General features: G+C 48.1%; 1 protein-coding gene across 1 annotated transcript in view; it reads left to right on the top strand.

The window, feature by feature from the left end:
* LOC126980203 (hypermethylated in cancer 2 protein-like) overlaps window positions 1-20,456 on the top strand; it is an 85,115-nt gene extending 64,659 nt beyond the window's left edge. Inside the window, exon 5 of the mRNA XM_050829837.1 lies at window positions 16,476-20,456. Coding sequence (XP_050685794.1) covers window positions 16,476-17,239 — 764 coding nt within the window. The 3' untranslated portion in view covers window positions 17,240-20,456. The remainder of the gene's footprint in view (window positions 1-16,475) is intronic.
* Window positions 20,457-20,906: the final 450 nt, after the last annotated feature.

Below are 20,906 nucleotides of genomic sequence, written 5' to 3'. Positions count from 1 at the left end.
CAAGAGTAGAAATAACAAAAAAAAACAGTAGAAGCAGAAACAGTAGGAGAAAGAGTAACAAAAGAAATAACAAAAAAAAAACAGTAGAAGCAGAAACAGTAGGAGAAAGAGTAACAAGAGTAGAAATAACAAAAAAAAACAGTAGAAGCAGAAACAGTAGGAGAAAGAGTAACAAGAGTAGAAATAACAAAAAAAAAACAGTAGAAGCAGAAACAGTAGGAGAAAGAGTAACAAGAGTAGAAATAACAAAAAAAAACAGTAGAAGCAGAAACAGTAGGAGAAAGAGTAACAAGAGTAGAAATAACAAAAAAAAAACAGTAGAAGCAGAAACAGTAGGAGAAAGAGTAACAAGAGTAGAAATAACAAAAAAAAACAGTAGAAGCAGAAACAGTAGGAGAAAGAGTAACAAGAGTAGAAATAACAAAAAAAAAACAGAAGAAGCAGAAACAGTAACATGATAAGCAGTAGCAACAGAGTAATGGGTGACAGTACCATCATCATCAGCATCATCAGCAGGAGTCGCCCTATGGCAGCCGCCGCCACCATTATATTTAATGTTTTTAATTGGGGGACGCAGCGACGCATTACTCAGGCGCGTATCAGGTATTGCCGCGTATTTTTTACTCTAATTAATATCACTAAATGAGGAGGACCTATTTTGACATTAATTACATAAATGATTCTGATATTTGCATGTTGTTTTCATGGATTAAACATATATACGTAATTACGCCAACTTATTCCAGCATACATACGCCAGCAGTGACATCCCAGCCCCCTTCCCCCCCCTATGACCCCTACCACCCCTGCCCCCACCCCCGGCACGCGAGCCATCACCTGCATCTCCACCACTCACCGCCACCACCACCACATTGAAGCCACAAAACAGGGAGCCCATACGTCTCTCCTTCACTATGCAGCAGAACAATACCACCACCACAGTCATCACCACTCACTACCACCCCCACTACAACCACCATATCCTACAGTACCACCACTTTCCACCACCAAAATGAAACTACAAAACACGTCACTAAGTCTTTCACCTATTTTAACTCCTCTTCACTTTTCACGACCTCACCTCCAACTCATTCAAATAAACAAAAAAAATAACTCAAGCTGACCTAACCTAACCTAACCTAACCGAGCCTACCATAGCCCAAGGAAACCTAACCCAAACTCATCCACCCCAAGCAGATCTCAAAACACAGCCCTTCTCTCATCTCCCTCTCCCTTCTCTCACCTTTCTCTCCCATTTCTATCCCTTCTCTCTCCTTCCTCTCCCTTCTCTCACCTTTCTTTCTCTTCTCTCCCATTTCTATCCCTTCTCTCTCCTTCCTCTCCCTTCTAGCACCTTCCTCTCCCTTCTCTCACCTTCCTTTCTCTTCACTCCCATTTCTATCCCTTCTCTCACCTTCCTCTCCCTTCTCTTCAGCATCAGTCCTCAAGGAAAATACTAATGCTAATATACCTTTCTTATGCTCTTCTCCTTTTCTTTTTTTCTCTCCTTACAACTCCTACTTAACCGCTTCTGTATAATATCCTTCTTCCCTCTCCACCTGTATCCCTCAGGGCGTTAATGAGGAGGGGGAGGAGGAGGTGGAGGTGGAGGAGGAGGAGGAGGAGGAGGAGGAGGGTTAGAATCAGGTGGAGGAGGAAAATAATAAGGCTGAATGTTATAAGAATGCTGAGCAAAAGAAAGTAGAGGAGGAGGAGGAGGAGGAGGAGGAGAATAGTCCGCTGAAGAAGAAGAATATGGTGATAGAAGAGAGACGTACAAATGAGGTGAGGAAGAGGAGGAGAAAGAGAAGAAGGAAGAGAAGGAAAATAATACACCAAAATAAGATAAAGTGGGAGAAGAGAAAGATGAGGAGGAGGGGGAAGAAAAGGCGGCGGAGGAGAAAAACAAGGAACAAGAGGAGGAAGAGAAGAAGGACTGAGGAGAATAAAGCTGAGAGTAGACGAAGAAGAGGAAGGAAATGTGGAAAAGGAGGAGGAGGAAGATTGAGGAGGAGGAGGCCGTGAAAGTGGACGAAGAAGAACAAGTGAAGGAGGAAAAGAAGGAGGAGATAAAGGAGAAGAAGGAAAAGGGGAAACAGTAGGAGGAAGAAGAGAAGAAGGAGAAGGATTGAGGAGAAGAGGAGGAGGGCGAGAAGGAGGAGGAGGAAACACATTAGAAGAAGGAAGAAGAGACGGAGGGGAAGGACTGAGGAGGAAGAAGAGGAGGAGGGCGAGAAGGAAGAGGAGGAGACACAGTAGAAGGAGGAAGAAGAGAAGAAGGAGAAGGAATGAGGAGGTAGAAGAGGAGGAGGGCGAGAAGGAGGAGGAGGAGAAGACACAGCAGCAGGAGGAAGAAGAGAAGAAGAAGGAGAAGGATTGAGGAGGAAGAAGAGGAGGAGGGCGAGAAGGAAGAGGAGGAGACACAGTAGAAGGAGGAAGAAGAGAAGAAGAAGGAGAAGGAATGAGGAGGTAGAAGAGGAGGAGGGCGAGAAGGAGGAGGAGGAGAAGACACAGCAGAAGGAGGAAGAAGAGAAGAAGAAGGAGAAGGAATGAGGAGGAAGAAGAGGACGAGGGCGAGATGGAGGAGGAGGACCCACAGTAGAATGAGGAAGAAGAGAAGAAGGAGGAGAAGGAATGAGGAGGAAGAAGAGGACGAGGGCGAGATGGAGGAGGAGGACCCACAGTAGAATGAGGAAGAAGAGAAGAAGGAGGAGAAGGATTGAGGAGGAAGAAGAGGAGGAGGGCGAGAAGGAGGAAGAGGAGAAGAAGGAGGAGAAGGATTGAGGAGAAGGAAGAAGCTCGAGGTGTGAAAATCAGTAGCAATAGCGAAAGCGTCGGCGAGGCGAGGCGGGCCCAAGGGAGAGCGGCTCAGCGCTGCGCCCCTCGCCCGTAATGGAGGCTAATTGTTGAAAGGATTTTTCCCGGATCCAGACCTCTGATCCCCGCACCCTCGAGCTCTTTATGCCGCCGCCCTCCCCGCCGCCCCCGAACACTGGAACAACGGCGCGCCATCCCTGGAACGCCGGTAGGACAAAGCCTCGAACTCGGGCAGCGGCGGCGAGGCTGAAAGAATGTGTGACGCAGCGGAGCCTCAAAGCGACGGCGAGTTATGAAATGTGGCGGCCGTGACGAGGCGCGCTGACCCCCTGATGAGGCCCCGAAGAAGTCTGTCTGCCTGTCTGTCTGTCTGTTCCTTCTCTCTTCTCTCTCTCTCCGGAACTTCACCGCGACAAAGGACTGACTGCCAGACGCCTCACAGAATGTATAGATAGATAGATAGATAGATAGATACAGAGAGAGAGAGAGAGAGAGAGAGAGAGAGAGAGAGAGAGAGAGAGAGAGAGAGAGAGAGAGAGAGAGAGAGAGAGAGAGAGAGAGAGAGAGAGAGAGAGAGAGAGAGAGAGAGAGAGAGAGAGAGAGACCCACACACCGTTAATGACACGTGCTTAAGAAAAAGGAAGAAAAAAATAGGGACTTGTTTTGCTCTTAATGACAAACGAGAGAGAAAGAGAAAGAAAAACAAAACAAAATTACCTGCTTAGTGAAAAGAGTTAAAGAGAGAGAGAAAAAGAGAAGTGTTAGTGACAGAAGTGAAGGCTCGGAAACGTCACTAAGATCAACTAATTCAACTTTAAGATCAACTAAAAAGATCGGTGTTTAGTGTCGGAATAGAGATCACCCACAAGTTCTTTCTCATTATTCACGTTCGTTAAAAAAGAGCTCACAACACATTTTCTTTCTTCACAAAAACAACATCACACATCTTCTTCCGTTATAAAAAAAATATCTCATCAAACGTTCTTTTTCATTATTTTCGTTCGTTAAAAATAGAGGTCACCACACAATTTCTTTCATCATAAAAACAACATCACCAAGACCTCACCACACATCTTCTATCGTTACAAAAAAAAATCTCATCAAACGTTCCTTCTCGTCCCTCACGTTCGATGGAAAAGAGATCACCATATGCTCTTCGTTATTCACGTTCATTAGAAAAGAGGACTGACAAGCGTTTTCCTTCTCACTCCCGTTCGTAAGAGTACACCAGTCACACGTTCTACCTCATTCTTAAAACTGAGCTCAGCGACACGTCTTTATTGTTCCTATCATCCTACTCGTCTTTTGTTTGACTTATCTTCGTTTCCAGAAGTTAAAGGTCGTCATTATAAGACACCTTCGGTTCTCACATCAGCTATTTCTAAAGGTCAACGAGGAGATCAACCGGGTTCTAATGAGTGTTTCTTTAGGTTCACGGTACAGAAGAAGGGTCAAACTACCACCAGGGCCATAAAACTACTCCTGGAAATGCCCACAACTCCTACGAAAGCCTTGTCAAATATGTGTTTTTAGGTTCACGGTACAGAAGAAGGGTCAAACTACCACCAGGGCCATAAAACTACTCCTGGAAATGCCCACAACTCCTACGAAAGCTTTGTCAAATGAGTGTTTCTTTAGGTTCATGGTACAGAGGAAGGGTCAAACTACCACCAGGGTCATAAAACTACTCCTGGAAATGCCCACAACTCCTACGAAAGCCTTGTCAAATGAGTGTTTCTTTAGGTTCATGGTACAGAGGAAGGGTCAAACTACCACCAGGGTCATAAAACTACTCCTGGAAATGCCCACAACTCCTACGAAAGCCTTGTCAAATGAGTGTTTCTTTAGGTTCATGGTACAGAGGAAGGGTCAAACTACCACCAGGGCCATAAAACTACTCCTTGAAATGCCCACAACTCCTACGAAAGCCTTGTCAAATGAGTGTTTCTTTAGGTTCACGGTACAGAAGAAGGGTCAAACTACCACCAGGGCCATAAAACTACTCCTGGAAATGCCCACAACTCCTACGAAAGCTTTGTCAAATATGTGAACTTGGGCGATCAAATGTTTAAAAATACGGCCCTTTAAATGTCTTGGATTTATTGTTTCGCTCTGGGGGTTTGATATGAAATGTGGGAGTGCGCTCAGATCTTCAAAACTAGCCTAATATCACGTTTAACATTGCTCTTATCGTCTTTTTTTTACAGTAAAGGAAGCAGTTCAAGGGGAAAAAAAGGGAAACAATAATATAAAAAGAACCAACATGAAAAAAAAGACCGCATAGAAAGAAAATCAGATGCGAAATTAATGTATCCACGACAGAGAGAGAGAGAGAGAGAGAGAGAGAGAGAGAGAGAGAGAGAGAGAGAGAGAGAGAGAGAGAGAGAGAGAGAGAGAGAGAGAGAGAGATGGGAGGGGGAAAGGAACAGCCGTGGTTACAAAGAAAACGAAAAAATGAAACATACCTACCTCTTACCCCACCCCTCTCCCTCTCCCTCTCCCTCTCTCTCTCTCTCTCTAGTGCTGACGAGCCGCCCTGAATCTCAACGACGCGCCGCGAGAACCCTAAAACCACGCAAAACCAGGAGGAAATTTACTGCCAACTCCCGAAACTTGAAGGCAAAAAATGAAGGACCTCGCCTCTTTTTTACTTCAGTCCCCCTTTGAAACCCCCCAATTCTCGCGCCCCGTTTTCTTTTTTCGTAACTTTTTTTCCAGCCGCTTCCCACTCTCCCTCCCCACCCTTTTTCTCTCTCTCTCTCTCTCTCTCTCTCACGACGAGTCAATTAGCTCTCGCGAAATATAAAGGATTAGTTTTATTCCATCGTCCGACACTCGTTATGGTGCTCGCATACCTACCTGGGCTGAGGGGGGGGGGCGGGGGGAGGTGTGTGTGTGCGTGTGTGTGTGAGTGTGTGTGTGTGTGTGTGTGTGTGTGAGAGAGACGAGGTGAGTACAAGACAACCTTTCTTTCCTCTCTCTCTCTCTCTCTCGCCCCCTTGCTTCTTGGGTTTAAAACTTTAAGTCAACTAATCTTTAAGTTACTCACTAAATCTCATAAGATAAAGCGAGAGAAAAATAGCAGCTTGCCTTTCTTCGTGCGAGAGAAAGTGAGAAAGAGAGAAAGAGAGAGAGAGGGAAAGAAAAAGTGAGAGAGTAAGAAAAGACAGCGAGCCGTGATGAAGTGAAATACGAGAGAGAGAGAGAGAGAGAGAGAGAGAGAGAGAGAGAGAGAGAGAGAGAGAGAGAGAGAGAGAGAGAGAGAGAGAGAGAGAGAGAGAGAGAGAGAGAGAGAGAGAGAGAGAGAGAGAGAGAGAGAGAGAAAGACAGGCAGACAGAGAGGGAAAGGAGAGAGAGAGAGAGAGAGAGAGAGAGAGAGAGAGAGAGAGAGAGAGAGAGAGAGAGAGAGAGAGAGAGAGAGAGAGAGAGAGAGAGAGAGAGAGAGAGACAGAGAGAGAGAGAGAGAGAGAGAGAGAGAGAGAGAGAGAGAGAGAGAGAGAGAGAGAGAGAGAGAGAGAGAGAGAGAGAGAGAGAGAGAGAGAGAGAGAGAGAGAGAGAGAGAGAGAGAGAGAGAGAGAGAGAGAGAGAGACGGACGGACACAGACTGACAAATATACACACAAAAAAGACGGTTAGACAGACAGATAGATAGACACAAACATACAGAGAAAGACAAATAAAAAAACTAAGATTACAAAAAACGTAAACACAAATAGAGACAAACAGAAACACAGACAGACCCAAATAGACAGACAAACAGACACAAAGGTTACACAGAAGACGAAACAAAGAAAAGAAACAGACGGGGATGGACGGAGAGCAACAAAGACATAAAAAAAAGGGAGAGAGAGAGAGAGAGAGAGAGAGAGAGAGAGAGAGAGAGAGAGAGAGAGAGAGAGAGAGAGAGAGAGAGAGAGAGAGAGAGAGAGAGAGAGAGAGAGAGAGCAAGGTGTGAGTGAGTGAGTAAGGGAACGCAGCCCCCAAAATGGAAACAATGCCACCAACGCCGCCGCTCACCTCCCGAGATATCACACCTCACACCCACCACCCCCGCCCCTGACCCCCCCCCCTCACCCCTCCCTCTGATCTTCGGGGAAAAAGAGGCCGCGGTTCTGATTGTTCCGTCTCCTCTCCCGTAATGTTTCACGCGCCGCCCTTCCGTCCAGGCCCCGCAAGACCCACTCTGGCCCGCGCACACCCACAAATCCATGCAAGCTTCCCACCGAAAATCTTAATGCTCACCAAGTCCACCAAATTCGCCCTCTTTCACCTGTCCTTCAAGCGTGCGAGTCCCCAGCTGGCTCTCGGCTCTCGGGTGTTGAGTGCCCCGGGCGTGCCATGTCCCCGCGTGGCCCTCACCTCGCCCAAGTGCCCTGGCCGCCCAATTAAGGCCAGGAGAGCGGGCCAGGTTGCGGAATGGTATAAATCGTGAGTTCTCGTACATCTGACAGAGGGAATCAGAGGCTTGGGGTGGTCAGGCTCCCAGACACCAGACTCGCGTCCAATTATTCTCAACTCTTAAGCTGCCCTCGCGTGTCCCCTCCGAGCGCTAGTTAACTCCGGGGCCTGAGTGGACGCCCACACGCCGATCAGGAGGGAAGGAGGCTTGGCAAACGGGGGAACGGAGGCGCAGCGAGGGAGAGGCGGCGTCCGGCCCGGCGTATGGCAACAGTCAAAGGGCTGGGAAACTTGACTGTTGGTTATGATGGAAATAAAATTTGCGAGATCAATCTAAACTTGTGAAGTCGGGGAGAGCATTCTAACTCTCCCTGAACAATGGCGCTGCTCGCCCTCTGTCTGCCTCGGGGTGAGAGAGAGAGAGAGAGAGAGAGAGAGAGAGAGAGAGAGAGAGAGAGAGAGAGAGAGAGAGAGAGAGAGAGAGAGAGAGAGAGAGAGAGAGAGAGAGAGAATGATGCTGTGGAATTCAGAGGAAAGAAAGGTGTGTGTGTGTGTGTGTGTGTGAGTGTGTGTGTGTGTGTGTGTGTTCTTCAAGCTGAGGTAGGAAGGAGATGGATGGCAGACAAGTGAACGAGGAGAAAAGGAGGAAGAGGAAAAGGTATAGGAGGAGGAGGAGGAGGAGGAGGAGGAGGAGGAGGAGGAGAGTAAGAGAAGAGTAAGACAATTCCTAAACCTCAGAGCTGAAGGAAGGTAGAAACACACACACACACACACACACACACACACACACACACACACACACACACACACACACACACACACACACAGGTGATAATGCTGATGAAAATAATACTAATGAGGGAGTGGGAGGCAGGTAAAGTGAGGTGAGCCAAAATAATAATAATAATAATAATAATAATAATAATAATAATAATAATAATAATAATAATAATAATAATAATAATAATAATAATAATAATAATAATAATAATAATAATAATAATAATAATAATAATAATAATAATAATGAGAGGCAACGCGACAGACAGTTAAAAGTAAAGAAGTAAAAGTAAATAAAAAAAGGCAGAAAATGAAAAGAAAAAAATAGGACACGAAAAATAAGAAAACGCGGGAATAAAATCTGAAAATAAAAACGAAACAAAAATCTCCTTTGAAATAGCCAAAAAAACGAAAGAGAGGGGAGGGAGAGAGTGAAAGAGAGCACCTATCATTAAAGAGCCAAATAAGGAAAGCAGATGATAGTAAGAGATAGACAGAAAAACGAGAGAGAGGGGAGGGAGAGAGTGAGAGAGCACCTATCATTAAAGAGAAATATAAGAAAATCAAGTAAGGTGAACTGTAAAGAAGCAGAAATAAACTAAGGAAACCACCCGACGTTATACAGACAAATAAGAAAAACAGGTTACAAGAAGAGATAGACAGTATATACAAAGAGGTGAGGGGGAGAGGGAGAGAGCACCAAGCTTTAAGGAGACAAATAATAAGAAAAGAAACTAATGTAAAGAGATAAAGGAGCAGAAAAACAATGTAGAGCACCCGGCGTTGAAAAGACAAATAAGAGAAACAGGTTATATGAAGAGACAGAGAGAAACACGAGAAAGAGAGGAGGGAGGGTTAGAAAGAGCACTTAGCGTTAAAGAGACGAATAAAAAAAGAAAGTAATGTGAACTGTAAAAAAAGCAGAAATAAACTAAAGAAAGAACCCGACGTTGAATAGACAAGAAAAGCAGATGATATGAAGAGATAGAGACAGAAAAAACGAGAGAGAGGGGAGGGGGCATCCAGCGTTAGAGCCAAATAAGGAAACCAGGTAATGTGAACAGATAAAGAAGCAGAAAAACGAGGGAGAGCATCCAGCCAGTCATCCAGCCGGTCATCCAGTCAGTCCCATCAGCAGCCTCGCGTCGGTTGAACAGATATACGCAGTCTCCAGGCGCCGCGCGAGTCTGTCTTCATTACCATACTTACGATCAATTCATTACCTGCTCATTACCGTGCGATCACTAATGAGCAGTTACCTCGTTAGTTCTGGGTCACCGCCGCCCACTCACACACCCAAAAACGCTGATAAAATAAAGACACTTGGAATTAAAACGAGGTACAGGGTGGAATTTTTGGTTATAGGGGCGTTGGTGATGGGCGGTGGTGCTGTGTGGGTATGGAAGGACCTGTCTATCCCCTCCTTTTGTCTGTGGGTCTCGAGGCGTCTGTGGCGGGCGTCTGGGTGGAGTTCGGTGTTCCCTCAAGGGCGGCGTCCACCTCCATTTCGGCCTCACTCAGGACGCGGAGGCACCCGAATGAAATTACCGAACCAAAATTTGACATTCTTGATTTGACAGTCCGAGTTAAATAGGACAAGCGACACGCGGCGGCGGCTGTCCAGGCACGAAAATGTGTCCATGATTGCCTCGGCGGCGGCTCGTTTCCTGCGGCGGCGGGATGTGATTGGTGGCGCTGGTGGTTGAGGCGGTAGTGGTGGTGGTGGTGGTGGTGGTTGAGGCAGTAGGCGGCGGCGGCAAGGGTGGAGTTGCAATCACGGTGGGCAAACTTTGTGGCCGAATCGCAACGAACCGACCGTCTGGGGGTGGCGGCGGCGGCGATACTGGTGGTGGCGGTCGTTGAGGCGGCGACGCGAGGCTCTCTTTCATGTGTCGTTGAGATTTATTTATGCTTTTGCGACGCTGAGCTTGACAGTTTTCTTCCCATCACACACACACGCGCGGCCCTTCCTTCCCCTGCACCCAGACACACGGCTCGGCTCCCCTTCCCTTCGCCCTTCCCTTTCCCTTCCTCCCCTTCCCTTCCTCCCCTTCCCTTCCCTCTTTCCCTTCGCCCTTCCTCCCCTTCCCTTCCTCCCCTTCCCTTCCTCCCCTTCCCCTTCCCTTCCTCTCCTTCCCTTCGCCATTCCCCTTCCCCTTCCCTTCCTCCCCTTCCCTTCCTCCCCTTCCCTTCGCCCTTCCTCTTCCTCTTCCTCCGGGGTCGGGGCACAGATTCACGCCTCACCAGCTCCCCCAAACCGGGATTCGTGGACGGCTTTGCTCTGCATTCAAATGTCATGTTTGATTTTTTCCCCAGAATGAAAACCCGAGAGGAAGGAATTAAATGTAAAAGAGGAAAAACCCATCGAATGAGGCCTCGAACACATACACTAGGGGCTGGACACCGTGTTGTATGGAGGGACGCGGCCGCATCCTGAGAATGTTATGTATATTCAGGGCACCGTTGCCAGATTATCGTACGCAAAGTCTCGTATTTACCGGTTTCTGAGCCTTCTATTGTAAAAAAAAACACCAATAATTAATGTTATGTATATTCAGGGCACCGTTGCCAGATTATCGTACTCAGAGACTCGTATTTACCGGTTTCTGAGCCATCTATTGTAAAGAAAACACCAATAATTAATCATTTTAACGATAACTATTTATAAAGGCAATTATTGGGGTCGAGGAGGCAGTTTTAGGGTCGGAAATTAGCAAACATAAGAGGCAGAGTACGATAATCAGGCAACGTTGATTCAGGGTTTGCTGTTTGACCCTGAAGTATAAACCGAGGAAAAAGGGTTTAAATTAAGGGGCAGCCTCAAGAAAAAAATCAAATGAGCTAGACTTGGAAAACATAAGCGAGGAACCGGCCACTACATTTATATATATGATAAAGGGAAGCAGTCACATAATGAGATGTTATGTGCTCGGGCCTTAGATTTTTTCGACACAATTTTAACCCGCGAAAGAGGGGTTGAAAATAAAGAAGATCCAGAAGAACACATAGACAGAGAAATACATGAGCGAAGGACTGACTGACCGCTCTACTCATACACAGAGGGACGCAGCCACACCAAGAAGCCGATCAGAGGACGATGTTGGCACGCTAGTCACCGCCAGCCAACCAGTCCATTAAAAAATATCTAAGGCCAGGATATGCCTCGGTAGAAGTTGAAAAGTCAGACCCCAATAGCGTCTAAGGAGAAAGATGAGGCGGAGGAATTGTGGCTCTAGTGTGTTAAGTAAATCCAGTCCTTTCCTAGAGTCGTTGGTGATTGGCGGAGGTAGAAAATTATTACCGAAATCATAAAATAACCCCATGGCAATGTAATGTGTGGGAAAAAAATTGAAACCGAAGTAAACGATGAAATACGAGTTGAAATTAAAGTAGACGGTAAAATAATGGTCAAAATTGAGTTGGACGGTAAGATAAAGGTTAAAACTGAACTAGACATTAAGATAAAGGTTGAAATTGGAGTAGACGATAAAATAATGGTCAAAATTGAGTTGGACGGTAAGATAAAAGTTAAAACTGAAGTAGACATTAAGATAAAACTTGGAATTGGAGTAGACAGTAAAGTAAAGGTTAAAACTGAAGTCGACGGTATAAACTACTCTTAAAATATTGAAATCGACGGTGAAATAAAGAAAAAAACTGAAGTAAGCGTTAAGATAAAAAATAATTCAAAAGTCGACAGTATAAGGTTAAATATTACAGTAGACGATAAAATAAACGTTAAAATATTGAAGCCGTCGGCAAGATGAGTGACCAACAACTACTACTGCGCAAAGGGGAAGAGGCGGGGCGGGGCGGGGCGGAACGTGGGGAACTTATTTGGGCCCCGCGACTTTTTTTTTACAGCGGAAGGCAGTAGCCCCGACATGCCCCCGATCCTCCCGCGGCGGGTCGTTCCACTCCTACTCGTGCTTACGACCCAAAGTGGCCATTAGAGGTGCTTGGGACGGCCAGGAGGCAGAAGTAAAGTGATTCCGGCCATGTCACTTACTCAGAGGCACGGGAAACTTTAATGGTGATGATGATGATGATGATGATGATGGTGATGAGGGGTTAGGTGGTAGTGGTGATAAGGGAAGGTGGTGATGGTGATGTAGGAGGGTAATTATGGTGATGAAGGATAGTGATGATAAGGAAAGGTGGTGATGGTGATGAAGAAAGGTGATAATGGTGATGATGATGATGATGATGATGATGGTGATGAGGGGTTAGGTGGTAGTGGTGATAAGGGAAGGTGGTGATGGTGATGTAGGAGGGTAATTATGGTGATGAAGGATAGTGATGATAAGGAAAGGTGGTGATGGTGATGATGATGATAATGATAGTAGTAGTAAAAGTGATGATAATAGTCTTAACATGAACATTATTAGTCTGTGAACAACGATTTTTTCATTATTTTTTACGTTCTCAGCTTTTTTTTTCTTTTTTTTCGTTTTCTTTCTTTTTTCTTTCTTTCTGTCTATCTATTTTTCCATCACTCTATCTCTATCTATCTATCTATTTATCTATCCATCTTTATCAACCTCTAACGGAAATAAATAAACAAACCGTGAGAGAGAGAGAGAGAGAGAGAGAGAGAAACAGCGCGTCCAATATTAACAAAAATGAGCCGCGTGTCCCCAAATCGTTAACTTTCCCCGGCTCACAATCTTCCTCTAAAATCAACCCGAACGAACATCTCTTGAAATTACTGCAACTTTCCCCATTACAATTTTACAACTTTGGCTGCGGAGGGCGTGAGGGCGTGGTGGGGGGAGGGGAGGAGGAAGGGGAGAGAGGGAGAGGGGGAGAGTAGTGGTGGTGGAGGTGGTGGAAGTGGTGGAGGGTTGATGGTTCCTTCTCCCGTGTCACCACCAGAGAGAGTATCCTTCCTTCTCCTCCTCCTCCTCCTCTTCTTCTTTTTCCTTCCCCTCCTTCTTCTTCATCTTGTTTCTTCTTGTTTTCATTCTTCTGATTCTATTTTTTTTTATCTTTCTCTTTCCCTCCTCCTCCTCCTCTTCTTCTTTTTCCTCCTCCTCTTCCTCCTCCTCCTCCTTCTCCTTCTTATTCCTCCTCTTGTTTCTTGCTTTTATTCTCGATTCTATTTTTTTATCTTTCTCTTTTTTTGTGTGTGTTTTTTCTTTTTTGTTTTTTTGTTGCTTCACCACCTACTCCACCTCCTCTTCCTCCTCCTCCGCCTCCTCTTATTAGTCTTTCTCATCCTCCTTCTGTTCTTCTATTACATCTTTTCCTTCTTCTGGTCCTATTATTTTTTTCCTCATCCTCCTTCTCTTGCTCTTATGTATCCTCCTCCTCCTCCTCCTCCTCCTCCTTTTGTTCTCATTTCTCCGCCTCTTCCTCATCTCCATTTTACTCCCAATGTTCTTCTTTAGTTACAATCTCAATCACACGCCTTCATTCTCACCACAACCACCACAACCAAAACCAGTCCGCCAGCACACATTTAGGAGGAAAGAAAGAAAGGCAAAAGGGAAGGAAGGAAGAGAGGAAGGAAGGAAGGAAGGAAGGAAGGAAGGAAGGAAGGAAGGAAGGAAGAAAGGAAGGAAGGAAGGAAGGAAGGAAGGAAGGAAGGAAGAAAGAAAGAAAGAAAGGAAGGAAGAGAGGAAGGAAAGAAGTAAAAAAGAAAAACAGACAAATGTAGGAATAATTATAAGGATGCAGAAACTCAAGAAGGGAGTGCGGAGAGCAGGAAGGAAAGAAAAAAAAAACAATAATAAAAGAAGGCAAGGAGGAAGGAAGGAAGGAAAACAACAGTAATGGAAGGAAGAAGGAAACCAAGGATACAGCAAGCCGGAAAGCCAAGTCAAGCAGGCAGGAAAGCAGGCAGGCAGTTAGGAAGAAGAGTCAGGCAGGCAAGGCAAGGCAAGGCAAGGGAAGGAAAGCGAGGCAAATCTCCAGCGCTCCTCTCTCGCCCTCCTCCCAAAAAATCTACCATTAATTAACTTTTGGCGCCGCCTCTCCGCTCTCCGGCGTCTTCATTTGCTTAAAACCCCGGCTGGGAGTTTTTGGGCCCGGCATTAAATTTCCTGCCGGAGCCCCGAGGTCCAAGTTTGACGTTACTTGCCTGCTAACTCTTGCCCGGAGGGAGAGTCTAATGGCGGTGGCGGCGACGGTTGTGCTGGTGGTGGTGGTGGTGGTAGTGAGTGGGGATATGGTGGTTTGGTGGTAGTGGTGATAAGGTTAGGTGGTGATGGTGATGATGGAGGGTAATTATGGTGATGAGGGATAGTGATGATAAGGAAAGGTGGTGGTGGTGATGATGGAGGGTAATTATGGTGATGAGGGATGGTGATGATAAGGAAAGGTGGTGATGGTGATGAAGATGGGTGATAATGGTGATGAAAAAGTGTGGTTGTGGTGAGGGAAGTAGCGATGATGGTGATGATGATGATGATGATGATGCAGAATAGGAAATAGTGATGAAAAGTAAATAAAAAAATATATATAAAAAAATGTTCGTTTTCCTATTTTCTTTCTTAAACATAAACAAATAAAAAAAATATATACCACAGACCATTTCAACATCATTTTTCACCATAATCCTCATCATCACCACACATAATCATCACCAAAGCAACACACACACACACACACACACACACACACACACACACACTACCACTTCTCCCACCTATCTCCCTCTCACCACCCCCATCACCATCGTCCCCCCCCAACCTACCCCCCTTCACCCTCACCACCACCACCACCACTCCTCGCCCCCCTTACCACCATCACCACCAGGGGGCAGCACTCATCTACTAATTCCCGACCTTCTCCTTTTTCTCGGCGGCGCCAAAAGTTAGTCGCCGCGTCAAAATTCGGGAACTAATTAGCAAATTACTTTTACATCTAGTTGTTGGGGCGGCGGCAGCGATGGGGGCTTGGTGGAGCTAGATTATTTTTTTGGTATAGTATCCCCCTTTTCTCACCTCTACTCTCTCTCTCTCTCTCTCTCTCTCTCTCTCTCTCTCTCTCTCTCTCTCTCTCTCTCTCACTTTAACTCTCTCTCCCTCCCTCCCCGCTGCCCATCTGTATGTTTTTATCTGGGATTTGCCGCACGAGGGGGGGACGAGTGATGGAAGAGAGTGAGAGAGAGAGAGAGAGAGAACAGGCAAACAAAGACACATCGAACACATTCTTGAAGTGGTGTCAACCATTCACCCACACACAAACATACACACACACACACACACACACACACACACACACACACACACTGCACTACTCTCATAACTGTTGTGTTTATTCATATCATTATCGTGTTTTTGTTGTATAGTAGTTGTTCTCTCTCTCTCTCTCTCTCTCTCTCTCTCTCTCTCTCTCTCTCATTACCTTTAATTCCCTCTTCTACCTTTCCCTTCCCCTCATCACTTTCCCCTTCTACTCATGACCTCTCTCTCTCTCTCTCTCTCTCTCTCTCTCTCTCTCTCTCTCTCTCTCTCTCTCTCTCTCTCTCTCTCTCTCTCTCTCTCTCTCTCTCTCTCTCTCTCTGCATTATCATTTTCCTTTCATCATCTTCTCTATCGTCTTTTCAGTATAACTATCATCATCACCATCACCCCTATCTTCACTTCTATGATCACCTTCCTTCATCTCCCTCTCCCTCTCTCTCTCTCTCTCTCTCTCTCTCTCTCTCTCTCTCTCTCTCTCTCTCTCGTCCCTCACCTCTCCGGCACTCGCAGTAATTAGCCGGGAGCGTTTAACTGTGGTAATTCACTCAGCGGCATTAAAATGATTAGTTCTTCCTGAATACTCTTAACGACGCGGCCCTACATAATAAGACAAGTCTCGCTCGCCTCTCACCTCCAACTTGCCCGGAATTACAAATTGGAGTGAGCCGAGCAGAGGGAAGGGAAGGGGTCGAGAGGGAAGGGGAGGAGACGAGGGAAGGGGACGAGAGAGCAAGAGGGAGTGTTAAGGGGAGGAGAGGGAAGGGCAAAGGGAAGGGGACGAGAGGGCAAGAGGGTGAGAAAGCGATAGAGAGGCTGCTGGTGGTGGTGAGTGTGATGATGAGTTACGGTAGTGGTGATGGTGAGGGAGAAGGAGCGATAGAGAGGCTGGTGGTGATGATGTGGTGAGTGTGATGATGAGTTATGGTGGTGGTGGTGGTGGTGATATTGTGTTGGCTGAAAATAGCGCTGTCCATTCTTACACCAGGATATAAATGGACTACAAGAGGCTAGTTGACCGACACATGGCAGTTCCTGGTATCTGGTTATTCATCATCTTCCCGCAACATTCATATATCCATCTGACACCATTTGAAGCTGTCAATCTTATTTGTAAACCAGTTTATCATATTTTTCCTTCTTGATCCTGAATATGTTTAACCTGTACCCAGTTCCGTTGATTCTCACTTTGTTTTTAGCATAAGTATGTATTCTTGTGTGGCTGTTGCTGTCCGTGTCTTTCCTCCTCCAAGACGTGTATGTTTTCTAACCGCGTGTCTCTTGTCCCCGCAGGCGAGAAGCCTCACAAGTGCTCGGTGTGCGGCAAGGCGTTCAGCCAGTCGTCCAACCTCATCACGCACAGCAGGAAGCACACGGGGTTCAAGCCCTTCTCGTGTGACCTCTGCGGCAGGTCGTTCCAGCGCAAGGTTGACCTCCGACGACACAAGGAAACGCAGCACACCGACCTCCGCGCGCCGCAGCCCGTCACTGACCTGCGGCCGCCGGTCAGCGCGGAGCTCAGGACGCAGCTGACGGACCTACGCTCCCCCGTGACCGACCTGCGGCCTCAGCTCACTGACCTCAGGGTGCAGATGACGGAGGTCAGGCCTCACCTGACGGACGTCAGGTCACAGATGACTGACGTCCGCTCACCCATCACCGATGTGCGGCCATCCATGACGGACATAAGACAACAAGCCCCCGAGGTCAGGTCACCCATGTCTGATATGAGGTCACAGATCCCTGAGGTCAGGTCGCCCATGGGAGGAGTCAGGTCACCGGCGCCTGACGTCAGAAGTCCCCCGGCCGGTCACCGCAGCCACGGCGGTGACCATCACCACGTCGGCGACGTCCGGAGCCAGGTGGCCCAGCACGGCGCCGAGATGAGAAGTCAGCTGGGTGAGCTGCGGCCCGCCATGACGGACATGCGGTCCCAGGCCAGCGAGGCGCGGCCCAAGGCGAGTGACGGCGGGATGGACCTGCGAGCCACCAACCTCTCGGACTTCCGCTCACAAGTGTCTGAGCTGCGGCCCCAGGAGCTGCGGCCCCTCAGCTAAGGCCGCGGGGGGCGCCGCGTGCCGGGACCGCTACACACGCTGGCCCACCGAGGGACACCGCTGACTGGACCTGACCCGCTGGCGGCCCTTGTGACGCGTCAGTAGCTGGCCTGAGCCGCCGCCGCAACCACCGCCACCGCCACGGCTCTTCTTCCTTGGCACACAACAGTGGATCTTCTTGACTAAACCTGAGGAAGTCGAGGGACAAGCCCTTAGCCGCCAGGTGGCGCCGAGGCTCCCTCGAGACCAGACTATAACTACTTGCTGGCAAAAAATCTCCGGAGCAGCTGTAGCGTGTTGTGCTACGTGGCGATGACAGCTTAGCGGCAGCTGGGGGCACTGCAGGCCGCCCTCAGGCTGGTTAAGAGCTTTCAACTTGAAAATTAAACGAATACATTTGTTAGTTGACAGTTGGATGTGTTGTATTATTGAGTGTGTGTGACGCTTGAGACGCGAGGCAGGACGCAGCCTTCCTCGCCGAGCCTGGCCGGCCCGCCGCCTGGCCAGGGCCAACAAACTCTTCATGGCAACTTTGGCCCAACACATCTACTTTATACTCTAGTCATGTATTGTTTCTGGAGGCTCGAGTCTCATCTCATTTTCTATAAGTGTTGTTACTGCTGGTGCACCGCGGCGTGTATATAGTGTGCGGGTCCGGGACGCCGATCGCGCCCAGCGCCGCTCCCTCCCTCCCTGTGTCACTCACGAGGGGGCGGCGGGCGCCGCATCGGGATGGGTCCCCGCCGCCGCCGCTGCCGCAAGACTGCTCTCCGCGGGACCGCCTCCACGCCGGGTGTTGACGCAACACTCTGGGCCACGCCTGGACCCGCCCCGCCCCCACACCCTGAGACTGACCAAAGAATACACCAAATTTGTTATCTTTGCTCTCCTCCCGCGGGCGCCAGCAGCCCGCACCGCCTGCCCTCGGGGGCGGTTACCGGGCTGCCGCCACGCCAAGGTTTCTCCACAACGAATATTAGTGTTCATTAGGACAGTCATCCCGAGTAACACCCGCTCCTCCTCGACGCTGCCCGGAGCCGCGGCGGCAGGTCGCCGGCGGCCGTTCCCGATCCCAGTGATGGAGGCGCCGTGACCCGTGCCGTCACCAAGTAAACAGAATCGTGCCGCGCCAACACCCGCTCGTCGGGCGTCACTGCTGACGGGTGAAGGCCTCCAGCCAAGGCTCGCCGGCCACTCCGCACGCCTGCGGGCAGCGATCCACATCTCGTTACACTTTTACCATTCGTGTTACCTTCATTTGTAAGTGTTGCGTCATCTTTAAATGTTGCTATATTTTATAACCTCACGCGTCACCCTCGCCCCCCGCCGGGCCGGCCTGAGCCACGGCCGGCGCTGTACCAGACCCTGAAACAGTCACTCCCCAACAACACACAAACCCTGACGCCCTCAAACCCCCGAACCCCAGACGCTTGTAACCCTGGGCCCCGGAACCCTTCAGCACCACGGCCCGAACACCCCCCGTCACAGTCTTCAAACGCCGCTGACCCTCACACTCCTCCATAAATCCTGAGCTCCTGAATCTCCGTCTTCTCAGTGAAACATTGCGTGTCCCACAGACGCCCTCACCCCCAAACCTCACCCTGCTTCCTTCCCTCGCCCATACCACTCCTTCCCTCAATTCCTCTTTCCTCTACCTCAGCCGTTCAGGGTCGGCGACCTCGGTATAACGGTAATAAGGCCTCTGATGTACCCAAGGTCTGTGCCACGGCCATCACTGCACAGACGAGCAGACGACCAGGAAAGAACGACACAAGGAAAGATACATGAAGTAATAACAACAGATAAAGAAAGCACACACACACACACACACACACACACACACACACACACACACACACACACGCCGTCATCCCGTGAGTGTGGTGGTCGTCAGCCCTGATTGGCGGCCTCCCTGGGCGGGCATCGAAGTAATGTCTCCCAATCTGATCGTCATTAGCTCTTCGATTGCCCTTCCCTGCTTTCCCTCCCTCAAGATGGTACTCCCTGACTTCGTTCTCTTCATCACCGTCATCGATCTCTTATTGACTTATTGTATCTGATTATATTTATGGAGAATACTCATTTTTTTTGCTCTTTGATTGTTCATCCCTGCTGTCCCTCCCTCAAGATGTTACTCGCTGACTCCGTTCTCTTCGTCACCGTCATTGATCTCTTATTGCGTACCTTATTGTATCTCATTATTTTCATGGATAATACTCAATTTTTTACCTCCTATATTCCCCGCCTCCCTTTATCTCCCTACTTCCCTCCCCTCCTATGACCCTGAAAACTTGCTTCCCACCTATCCCCTCTTTGTCCACTCTCCATTCCTTATCATGAACCTATTTTTTCCTTAATATACCTCCTCCTCTTCTTCCTCTTCTTCCTATTCCTCCTCCTCCTTCAATGTATCCTTCTCAAAATAATCCTCTCCCTTCCTTCTCTCCTTTCCTCCTCACCTCCCTCTATTTCTCTTTAACAACCCAAGCCATCCTCATACTCAACCACAAACCAATGCGCTCTGTAACTACCCTCCACCCTTTCTGCTTCTTCCTCCCACTCCATAACCTTCCATAGTAATCTTCCTCCTCCTGCTCCTTACCCTCGTCTCCTTATTATGTCTCTCTACTCTCATGCAATCAACCCCGCCCCCAAATCCTATTCAATGTGCTCCTCCCTTTCCCCTCCCTGTTTATATACCCACTACCAACCCATATTCATCCCAACGTAATCCACCTCCTTACTCTCGTCTCCTTCACAAGTCCCTCTACTCCTATGCAACGAACCCCGACATCCTACCCCTAATAAATGTGATCCTTCCCTGTCCCCTCCCTGTTCTCCTACCCGCACCCATACACACCCACACCCATATCCACCCACCCGCACCAACCCCCACTCAGTGTACTCCTTCCCTTCCCCTCCCTGTTCTTTCACCCACACCGACCCACACCCACCCACCTACACCAACCCCCATTCAATGTACTCCTTCCCTTCCCCTCCCATTTCTCCTATACACCCACCCACCCCCGCCCACCCCCGCCCCGCCCCCCGCCCAATTAGCTTCTCCCGTAATCTGTGTCTAGTGCCCCGGTCCGCTGCTGAGCTGCTGTAGAGACACACACGAGTCCTGTATCCTGCCATTATGTATTGTAAAGAAGTTTATTAGAGTTATGATGCCATGCGTGTACCTTTGTTTAATAAAATATTACTGACATGACTCTGTGTGTTTGACTTGTTCTTGTTACTGTTGGTGACTATATGAGGTAAAGGTAAGATGAACGGAAAGGGAAAAGTGAAAAAATAAAAAAATAAAGTAAAAAAGTAATGACAGAAGAGAAGAATGACAGAAGATGAGGGAGTGAAATGAGAGGACTTCACTGTATGCTGTACGATGATAATGGTATAACGATTACTGGTGCCCTCATTCCTACTACTAATGCTAATACTAATACTACTATGGCCACAGAGAACAATAATAATAATAATAATAATAATAATGACAACAACAACAACAACAACAACAGCACCAGCACCAGCACAAGCCCCGCCCGCCCCCTCGTTGGCTGGGCGGCGCGGCGCTCTTCGGGGCTCAAGTGGCGGCACTCCGCGGCGCTAATGTGTCACGCCGCGCCCTGGCGTGACGACAACACCGCCCGAGTAACACAAC

Source organism: Eriocheir sinensis, chromosome 43, assembly GCF_024679095.1.
Source record: "Eriocheir sinensis breed Jianghai 21 chromosome 43, ASM2467909v1, whole genome shotgun sequence".
Taxonomy (NCBI): domain Eukaryota; kingdom Metazoa; phylum Arthropoda; class Malacostraca; order Decapoda; family Varunidae; genus Eriocheir; species Eriocheir sinensis.
This window is presented reverse-complemented; position numbering and strand designations above follow the sequence as displayed.